Below are 11,408 nucleotides of genomic sequence, written 5' to 3' on the forward strand. Positions count from 1 at the left end.
TATATATATATATATATATATATATATATATATATATATATATTTAGTGTAGCATGTGCCCATGTTCAGTAAAAACACACCCGTTCCCTGTTTTTATGGAGAACACAGCATTGATCAGATACTCACATAAATAAGTATAAAAATGTAAATGTAATAAGCACTATAATGGAAATTGCATGGTGTTGTGATGTTTGTCATGGGTGATTTTTCCAGCTCAACCAGGAGGGTCTTACTTGGAGAAATGGAATATGAAAGGGGAATGGATGTTCACTAGGTGAAAAGGGGAGCAATAATTGTTCCATGTAGCAGCATGTGCAAAGGCCCTGGAGTGAAGAAGAAAGACTATAAGAATAGTGATATGGTAAAGGAAATAATGAGAAGAACATGGTTCTTGAAATGGTTGGGGAAGGTTCTAAGGGGTCCAACCATGGAAGAATTTGTAAGCTGTGTTAAAGAGGTTTGTATTTATAAGAGCCATCAAAGGGCTTTCAACACAGGAATGACACATTCTCATTTCCACTGTGAGAAGACCCTTCTGAATGCAATGAGGAGAATAGATTTAGGAAGGCAAGAGTGACAGTGGAGCCAGTTGGGAGGCTATTGCAGGAGACCAGAGGAGAGTTGCTGATAGCCCATCTCTGGTGTTGGCTTGGTAGATAGAAAGATGTAGACATGTTTGAGAGGGATTTATTTTGCAGGTAAAATTATCAGGAAGGAGAGAGACCAGTCAAGAATAATTCAATGTTTCAGACTTATATTAATTAGATAGATGCTGGTGGTTCTTTATTGAGATAGGAAACGCTAGGAGAAGACAAGATTTGGTGAAAAGGTCATGGGTTTTTCTTTTGGTCATATTGAGCTTGAGATATTTTTGAAACATCAAAGAAGAAAGTGTCAGTGGATACATGGGTCTGGAGTACACAGAAGAGACCTGGGGGTATAAATGTGTGAGTCATTTCCTTACAGGTGATCATTTAAGTGGTGAGCTTAAATGAGATTTCCCTATGGAGAGATTATAGCTGTCCCTTGGCTGTGGGGATGTGGAGATAATTGGTGATCTTAATGAGAGCAGTTTTGGTGGAGAGGTGGGGCCAGTAGCTTGGAGTAGGATGTAGAGAGAGCTGGAAATGAGGAAATGGGGTCAGGGAGTACATACAACTCTTAAAAGAAGTTTGCTGGTGAAGTTATATAAGGCTTTAATTAATTTTCAAAGGAAATGTATCACTTAATTATGACCAGAAGACAAAATACTTTGAATTAGGGAAAAATATTTAAATAGTTTCTTGATAATAAAAAGGTCACCAGATAGAAACATCGACTGGCACAGAAAAAACTCAGACACTGAACCAATACTGAACTGTAGCATGAACTGACATTTATTGAGCTTTCAGTGAGCTCTCAATGTTCTAGGTGTCGTTTTAAATGTTTAATTCCTTTAATTCCCATAATTAATTAAGGTAGTTAATACTTATTAATCCACTATGTGGGAGCTCTGGTGGCGTAGTGCCTAAAGCATTTGACTGCTAACCAGAGGGCTGGCAGTTCAAACCCATCAGCCACTCCTCGGAAGGAAGATTGGGCAACCTAGTTCTGTAGTGATACTGCCTCAGAAACACAAGGAGGGGTCGCTATGAGTTGGATCCAATTCAACAGCAGTGAGTTTGGTTTTTGGTTTTTTTCCACTATGCACATAAGGAAACATCACCAGAGAGGTGAAATAACTTGCCAGATAAAGAAGAGAGATTTGAACCCAGGCAATCTGGCTGTGGAACCCACTCTTAACCATTATATAGTGCGACTTCTCAGTATGTGAATGTACAAAAAGATATTAATATCATTTGGGCTAAGGCATGGACTCATCATCCATTCACAAATATTGACAATGCTATTGGTTATATAATCACTTTGGGGGAAGAGTAGAAACTAAAGTTAATTCAAATACTTTGTTAAAACTCCTTGGCTTTATATTATGGAAAAAAAAAAAAAAAAAAATCCACTGCTGTCAAGTTGATTCCAACTCACAGTGGCCCAGTAGGACAGAACTGAACTGCCCTATTGAGCTTCCAAACCCGTAAATCTTTACAGAAGCAGATTGCTTCATCTTTCTCCCATTGAGTGGCTGGTGGGTTTGAACTGCTGACCTTTTGGTTAGCAGCCAGATGCTTTAACCACTGCACTACCAGAGCTCCTATTATAGAACAAGACAGGCAAAAATGGAAGTCTCATTAGACCAGCTTTAGCTTTCATCAGTGACCTTTAATAAATATGGGAACATTATTCATTTAATTGCATCTGTAAATTGCTATTGAGAGTATAATAGGTAAGCTGAATTCAAGCAGTCTGAAACCACTTCACCTCTGTGCCAAGATGTGCCACCTATGACTTTCATTAGCCAGTGTCCTAAAATAAGTGACCTTTTCTAGGTTCCTAGGGTTTGGCTTTAACTACAACATATGTATGTTTCCTTTCCTCCTAAGGATTTAACAACACCGAGAGAACGTGCGACAAAGAGTTCATTATACGTAGGACAGCTACTAATCGAGTCCTAAATGTTCTCCGTCACTGGGTCTCAAAGCACGCGCAGGTAATTCAGTGGCCTTGTTAATTACTTGTAAGTTTTTTGTTTTTTTTAAATAAACTCAACTGTTTTAAAGTTTTTAGAGTTAGAAACCTTGAAAATGAAAGTGGGAGAAATAGGAGAATAAATACACAGATCAAACCAAACACTCATGTACTGCCAGCATCAACTGCTTTGGGCAGCAAAGAGGTCTGTTTCAGATCTACAGATCACATGGCATGGCCAAATAAATCTTCCCTTATCTTCCAAATCACCACCCGTCTGTCAGTCTTTCATACTGTAGTAGCTTACATGTTGCTATGATATTTGAAGCTATGCCACTGGTATTTCAAATACCAGTAGGCTCACCCATAGTGGACAGGTCCCAGTGGAGTTTCCAGTCATCAAAGTAGGGAGAAAGGCCTAGTGATCTACTTCCAAAAATTAGCCACTGCAAACTCTATGGATCACAATAGAAGACTTTACAGTATAGTGCTGGTAGGTGAGCCCCTGGGGGTAGAAGGCACTCAAAATACACAGTGACTACAACAATGTCCTTGAGCTTACCAATGATCATGAAGGTGGCTCAGGACCAGGCAATATTGTACATAAAGACTCCTGTATATGGCATTTTCATGAAACAGAGGTCACAGCAACTAAACAACATCTTCTGAGGCCCATTGTGGTGATAACACCCACCTCTGGGCACTAGAGCCATGGCAGGGCCCCCGTACTGAGGTTGTTCACCTGGTCATCTCTGTGAGTGGAGTTGTGCTCCAGAAACCAGCAGCTGCACTGTGCGTGGCAGTGAGCAATATGGAGCCTGACACTCAGGTATCTGGCCAGAGAATATTTTCTCAGCCTTAGTCAGGAAGAATTTTGCCTCATGTCCTTTGAGGTTTTGGTTCCTACTACTCTTATTTTTAAGTTGTGTCACATTGATAAAACAGCCATTTGCTATCTATCTGTGCATTTTCAGTGCAAATGTGTAGAATATATACTCATTTTACAGAATAAAGCAAGAATTTAGTGCCTTTCCTACCCACTACCCACTGCCAAATAGTGGGCAGGCCCTCCTAGACCCGCAGCTGGTTAGGACCTCTGCAGGAGAAGTCTGGGGAAAGAGAAGAGGGCTCTATATGGCTCAGATAAGAACATAAGAAATGCATAAGATGGGAGTTAGTTAATGAGCATTATACATTATAAGGAAAAAGAGTACCCAGGTCTCATTTCATTATATTTTCAGAGACTGTTATGGATCTGTCTCATGGTCCTTTGGTCACAACAGTCCATCCAATGGGGTCACCACCATTGGGGTCAGGCTCCCAAAATCCTTGTGATAGGAGAAAAATATACTAATCAGGAAAAGTAGGATTTGGGCATTACCACAAATAAACCCATGAAAGTTCTTAAATATTCATTCAAGTAAAAATAATAAAGATAGCAAACTAACTAAAGGACATAAAAATTTTATTTTACACATCTTAAATAAATAGAAGTCAACCCTATATGACTTGAATTCTGAAAAACATCCTTATCTCATTGGAAATGTCTAATCTCTGTTTTCCATAATTTCAGTGACATGCATATAAATTGATTTTCCTCATTGCAGATACATGATAAAGAGATTTTTATCTCCTGTCTGATGGTCCCTCACATTTCTTTCTGGTTTAAGACTCAGGGTCTTGGCTCCTAATTCCTGGGGCCCACAGTGGCCTCAGAGATCCATAGTAGCATGGACCAACAAGGCTACACTTGCAGCTCTAGTCTTTTTCCCATTCTGCTTCGCCTATGACAAGTTCATGCCAAGACTCATAGACACCAGTTGAGAGTCAATATCTAGATTGACTTGGCCTCATCTCCCCTCCTCTCTTCCAAGTCTTCTCTGAAAAACCCTCTAGCCATCCTTCCCTATAAGCCTTATTTATGTTTTCTCAAACCACAGTGCCTTCTTTTTCTAATTATCTCAAACAGGAATTCCTCACAATTCACGTCCAACTCTTCTAATGGCTAGAAAACTACCACAAGGCAAATTACAACATGCTGAGATAATTTTATTTTTGGTAATAAAAAATCATAGATGGAGAAGGATTGGTGTACTGAATCTCTTACTTAAAGAGATTTCCAGTAAGGTTTTATCATATGATTTGATAGCTGAATTAGACTGTGCATGTGAACAACATTAGATTGAATAGCAACAAGTCATTGGAATAGAGAGTGGTTACATGCAAAACCAAAGATCTCTTTATTCAGATAGTATCCTGGTGGTCATTAGTTCTAGTCCAAAAAAGCACACAGCTATTAGCTTTTACTTGAACAGTTCAGATACATCGTAGCTTGAGTTTACTTCAGAAGAAATTTGTCTTCAATTCCAGTCAGAGGGGCTACATTAGGAATCTTAGCTTCTCAGACTCTCTGTACATCAGGGACATGTCTGAGTGGTATAAATTACTGAAGTATTCAGTCATTTCTTCTGACAAAATTATTGTATAAAATACAGACCCTAACTACTGAGTTCACTGAAGTGCCAAAGGACGTTTCTTATCACTAATTCATGTGTCTTTTCTTACCCTTCCTGCATATATGAGTGGAATTGGGGATCTGTTGTTGGTTTCCAGTTGTCCTGGTATAAGGTCATCTTGTGCACATCGCGCCCCCTTCGTGATCCCAGTGAATTCTCAGTCATCCTCTCTGTACAAGTACATGATGTGCAAGATATTTGTTGCATTTGTGCTGATTGGCAACTGTTTTGGACATTGTTTGCGGGCTTGAGTGTACAGGTTTCCCTCCTTTTCATTTATTGCATTATTCCTGGTAGTCATTTGCCTCCACAGTGGGCAGTTAGAACAAGTCTTGGTAATGAGTTGGCAAACAGTTGAAATAGAGCTGGTTTTGACTCATGGTCCTGGAGGTCATCCATTGACAATATGCAGAGATCTATGAGGCCAGGCGCATCATGTGCCCTTGGCCTCTTCTAATGCGCAGACTTGGACACAGCTTGAGCCATTTCAGTTCAGGTGAGATGTGAGCGTAGCCCCTGACTTCATGCATGCTAAGTGAGTTAAGCATTGTTGTTCTTAAAGAAAGAATAACACCCCATGTTGGTACATTTATCCAAGTTTATCTAAAGGTCTATACTTTCCTAAAGTCCACTTCCAGCTATAGGTAGCCACTGGTCCAAAAACCTGTCCTATAGCCAGACTCTGTCAATTAATCCTCACTTTTCTTATCTTTGATTTTCACATCATAAAATAATGGGCTTAACAAGATAGATTTTAATGATCTGATTGACCCTGTACCAGATGAGTCCACTTAAGGAAGTTGTTGTTGTTATTGTTACCAACAACAACAAAAAAAAAAAAAAAGGAGGGGGAGCTCTGGTGGCATAGTGACTGCTAATCAGAAGGCTGGCAGTTCAAACCCACCAGCCACTTCTTGGAAGGAAGGTTGGGCAATCTACTTGCTTTTAGATGCTCTCAAGTCAGCTCTGACTCACACTGACCCTATGTACAACAGAACAAAACACTGCCCAGTCCGGTGCCATCATCACAATCCTTGCTATACCTAAGCCCATCATTGTCGCCACTGTGTCAATCCATCTCATTGAGGTTTTTCCCCTTTTTTGCTGACCCACCACTTTACCAAGCATGATACCTTTCTCCAGGGAATGGTCCCTTCTGACAACATAACCAAAGTAAGTGAGGTGAAGCCTGTCCATTCTCACTTCTAAGGAGCATTCCAGCTGCACTTCTTCCAGGACAGGTTTGTTCCTTCTTCAAGCACTCCATGCTACTTTGAGTTTTCTTTGCCAACACCACAACTCAAAAGCATAAACTCTTCTTCAGCCTTCCTTATTCATTGTCCAGCTTTCACATGCATATGAGGCGATTGAAAATACCATGACTTAGGTTAGGCACACCTTTAGTCTTGAAGGAGACTGACATCTTTGATCTTCAGCACCTTAAAAAGGTCTTTGGCAGCAGATTTGCCTGATACAATGTCTGATTTCTTGACTGCTATTTTCATCAATTGATAGTGAATCCAAATAATATGAAATCTTTGACAACTTCAATCTTTTCTCCATTTATCAGGATGCTGCTTATTGGCCCAGTTGTGAGGATTTTTGTTTTCTTTATGTTGAGATGTAATCCATACTTCAGACTGAAGTCTTTAATCTTCATCAGTAAGTGGTTCAAGTCATCTTCACTTTCAGCAAGTAAGATTGTGTCATCTGCATATCTCAGGTTGTTCATGAGTCTTCTTTCAATCCTGATGCTGCGGTCTTCTTCATATAGTCCAGCTTCTTGTATTGTTTGCTCAGCATGCAGATTGAATAAGTGTGGTGAAAGTATATGACTGTGACATACACCCTTCCTGATATTAAGGTAGTATCCCCTTGTTCCATTTAAGTGACAGCCTCCTGCTCTATGTACACATGTAAATGCTCTGGAGTTCCCATTCTTCTCAATGTTATCCATAATTTGTTATGATCTACACATTAAAATGCTTTTGCTAAAACACAAGTAAACATCTCTCTGGTATTTGCTTTCAGCCAAGATCCATCTGACATCAGCAACGATATCTATGATTTTGTTAGTTAATTTCCACATTCTTTGAAATGGTTACAAATATGGATGTCTTCCAGTCAGTTGGCCAGGTAGCTGTCTTCCAAATGTCTTGGCATAGACGAGTAAGTGCCTCTACCATGGCATCTGGTTGTTGAAACATCTCATTGGGTATTCTGTCAATTCCTGGAGCCTTCTTCTTCGCCAATTCCTTCAGTGCAGCTTCAACTTCTTCCTTCAATACCATTGGTTCTTGATCATATGCCACCGCCTGAAATGGATGAACATTGACCAATTCTTTTTTGTACGGTGACTCTGTGTATTCTTTCCATCTTCTTTTGATTTTTTTCTGCATCATTCAGTATTTTACCCGTAGAATCTTTCAGTATTGCAACATGAGGCTTAAATTTGTTCTTTAGTTCCTTCAGCTTGAGAAATGCTGAGCATGTTCTTCCCTTTTGGTTTTCTTTGCATATTTCATTATAATAATTGACTTTGTCTTCTCAAGCTGCTCTTTGAAATGTTCTGTTCAGCTCTTTTATCTTGTCATTTCTTCCATATGTGTTAGCTAGTCTGTGTTCAAGAACAAGTTTCAGAGTCTCTTCTGACATCCATTTTGGTCTTTTCTTCCTTTGCTGTCTTTTAATGATCTTTTGCTTTCTTCACATATTATGTTCTTGATGTCATCCCACAATTCCTCTGGTTTTTGGTCATTAGTGTTCAATATGTCAAAGCTGTTCTTCAGATGGTGTCCAAATTCAGGTGGGATATAATCAAGGTCATATTTTGGCTCTTGTAGACTTGTTCTAATTGTTTTCAGCTTCAACTTGAAGCTGAAATACAAGCAGTTGATGTTGTGTTCCACAGTCAGCTCCTGGGTTGTTTTGGGTGAAGATATCAAGCTGCTCCATGGCCTCTTTCCACAGATGTAATCAATTTGATTCCTACTCACTCCATCTGGTGAGGTCCACATGTATAGCCACTGTTTACATTATTGAAAAAAAGTATTTGCAATGAATAAGTTGTTGGACTTACAGAATTCTATGATGTGATTGCCTGTGTCATTTCTATCACCAAGGCCATATTTTCCAATATGGTGATTCTTCTTTGTTTCCAACTTTTGCATTCCAATCACCAGTAATAATCAATACATCTTGATTACATTTTTGGTCAATTTCAGACTACCAAATTTGGTAAAAATCTTCAATTTCCTTGTTTTGGGCTTTAGTAGGTAGTGAGTAAATTTGAATAATAGTTGTATTAACTGTTTTTTTTTTCTTGTGGAGGTATAGATATTATCTGACAGCACTGTACTTCAGGATAGATCTTGAAACATTCTTTGTGAAGATGAATGCCACACTATTCCGTTTCAATTTGTCATTCCCAGCATGGTAGATCATATGATTGTTTGATTCAAAATGGCCCAAACCAGTCCATTTGAGCTCACTAATGCCTAGGATATCAATCTTTATGTGTCCCATTTCATTTTTGGCAATTTCCAATTTTTCTACATTCATACTTCATACGTTCCATGTTCTACTTATTAATGGATGATTAAAGCTTTTTTCTTTCCATTTTGAGTAATGCCCTATCAGCTAATGGAGGTCCTGAAAACTTCCTCCATCCACATCATTAAGGTCAACTTTGCTTTGTGGAGACAGCTCTTCCCCAGTTGTATTTTCAGTGCCTTCTGACCTAAGGAACTCATCTTCCGGCACTATATGGGACAGTGTTTCAGGGCTGCTCGTGACATTTTCCTGTAATATAGCAGACAGTGTTTCACTGCTATTCATAAGGTTTTCACTGTCCAGTTCTTTCAGAAGCAAGTAGCCCCTTCCTTCTTCTGAGTCTGTCTTAGTCTGGAAGCTCCTCTGAAACCTGTCCACCATAGGTGACCCTACTGGTATTTGAAATACCAGTGCCATAGCCTCCAGCCTCACAGCCACACATAAACCACCATAATATGACAAACTGACAGATGAATGGTGGATTTAAGAAGAGTGTAATGTTATTGTGGCAACTTGATTATTTTGAATCACTAGCTTTTAAAAAAATGAGTAGGAATTTTCAAAAATATCATGGTAACAATTGTGTTTTTCTTCATATGTTAAACTCCCCAGAGACACCATTTCAATTTATAGAAAACAGAAAATCTACAGTGAAATGATAAAATATGGGTTTGTTCCCAGACAATATAGGGAAAAAATTTCCCCCAAAGTATTAGATGTATTTGTTTCTCATTTGTTCCATCTATTAAAGATAACTCATATTGGTAGAGAGTATCCTAAACTTTATTTAGGAAGAATAAAATGTTGCAGAATAAAGGACTGGTTCTCCAGAGAAATAAACTTTCACTAGAATGTCGTCCCCTGCCACTCTCCCCACCCCACCCCCAATGTAGTGCTAGAATGTTATTTCTTCTCCTGGAACTTTCTATGTATATTTTCTTAATTCTAAAAATGTGCATCAATAATACATTCTGGTCTAGTTTCTTTTCATTTGTTAAGCCTTCTCACTCATTTGTTGCCTTTTATGTTGAAAATGAAGCCTTAAGACCAAGCAAGATTTCTGCCTTGCCTATGGATTAGCAGGAGGAGAAGCAGCCCAGAGTCAAGAAATGTGTGTTCTTATGCAGCCCTGCCACTATATCTCCTGTGGGGCCCCCAGCCAATCTCCAGATGTTAGTTTTCTCATCTGAGAATGATAACAACCAAGGAGATGGTGAAAACGAAAGGTGATGTTGAATATAAGAAGCAGTGAAAGGCCTATACTATAACCAAACCAAGAATTGTATGACTAAATCAGTTCCAGCTAAAATACAGGAGAGATGCACATTCATCTCCCGCAACTAACCAGTAAGCTCCTTGCAGGCAGAGCTTGTTTCCTTCTTCGTCATTTTTCCTTTCACATAGTTCTGCAGAGCTGGACACCTGGTAGATAGATGCTCAGGAAGTGGTTGTGAATTGAGTTTCCATTTTATGTCACTGCTGTTCATTCTCTCCAGAAGTCATTTCCTAGCCTGTATAGTTTTCAAAGTCAGCCCTGACAGGCACTGACCACTAAAGGACTAGAAATCAGGGCTATGTCTGTAGAGAATCTAAGTATGGGAAGTGTTTTCACTAAGTATCCACTCACTTCTCCAGTATTTCTTGCTATGAGATCTTACTGCCATTTGTACAATTCCAGGGCTTTCTGCAGGGGCCAGGGCTGCAGAGTTTGTAACCAGATGCTTCTGAGATTACTTTTGTTTTCAGTGGGCAGACAAGTGGGTGAGGGACATCAAGGCCTGCTTTGAACCACCATCCAGATCTGTGCTTGAGTTGATATTGTAGGCCTTATATATAATCTACAGCAATTTTGGTTTTCTTGAATTGCCTTATTGACCAATCAATTCTGAACAGGCACTCTGTCAACATATTTGAGGAATTGTATGGACTATAGAACAGCAGGGATGCAGGAGTCTGCAGCTGAGACCACAGGTTATGAACAGGCTTCATCAGACTCTGGGCACTGTCTGAATAACAGGTGGCCAAGTATGAAATGATCACACATTTTCTTAATTGTAGGCTTAGAGAAATGTTTCAAAAAGCATGAAATCAGACAGAAAAAAAATGGCTTAGTTACATAAAAATATACTTTCAAGGATTTATGGAAGCATTGTTGCTACTTCTTTTTCTATTCACTCACCTCCTTCATTCACTCACTACAAGAATTGAGCACAGGAATGTGCTGAATCTGTGTATGAGTGAGCAGTTACGAGTGGCCTCTCATCTCACAGAACTTCCAGTTATTGGGAAAAGATATTCACTCAGACTCATTGCAGCAAATTTGCTGCTGCAAAAATGACAACAACAACAACAACAACAACAAAACGTAAACACTTTTAAGCCTTTTATGACCCATGGGACATATATTGCACACCAACATTTTCAGCTTCTCAGGTTTCTTGGGAGCTGTTATTGCAATTGCATTAATGTCGTTGCTTGGTGGGGACCTGTATAACTGAATGAACCTGAAAAAACAGGCCTCATCCTGCCAATATTACCACCAGATTCCATTTGGGACATGTGTGCCCCACATAATTGTATCAAAATCCATATTACCTCAAATTTTTTTCCTTGATTTCAACCTGCCTTCCATTACTGAAAATATTGGTATCAACAAAAAAATTTAAAGTTTTAAAAAGCAAAGATATCATTTTGATGACTAAAATGAATATGAGGAGCTCTGGTAGCATAGTGCCTAAGGCACTTGACTGCTAACCAGAAGGCTGGTGGTTCAAACCC

The 11,408-nt window shown here is 39.2% G+C and overlaps 1 protein-coding gene across 1 annotated transcript in view; it reads left to right on the forward strand.

The window, feature by feature from the left end:
- RASGRF2 (Ras protein specific guanine nucleotide releasing factor 2) overlaps positions 1–11,408 on the forward strand; it is a 493,174-nt gene that overhangs the window by 350,512 nt on the left and 131,254 nt on the right. The window contains exon 18 of the mRNA XM_007943466.2: positions 2,478–2,584. Within this exon, the coding sequence (XP_007941657.1) occupies positions 2,478–2,584 (107 nt within the window). The remainder of the gene's footprint in view (positions 1–2,477; positions 2,585–11,408) is intronic.

The sequence above is a fragment of the Orycteropus afer genome, unplaced genomic scaffold (genome assembly GCF_000298275.1).
Source record: "Orycteropus afer afer isolate SDZICR_OR568_19922 unplaced genomic scaffold, OryAfe1.0 scaffold00107, whole genome shotgun sequence".
NCBI classification, from domain to species: Eukaryota; Metazoa; Chordata; class Mammalia; order Tubulidentata; family Orycteropodidae; genus Orycteropus; species Orycteropus afer.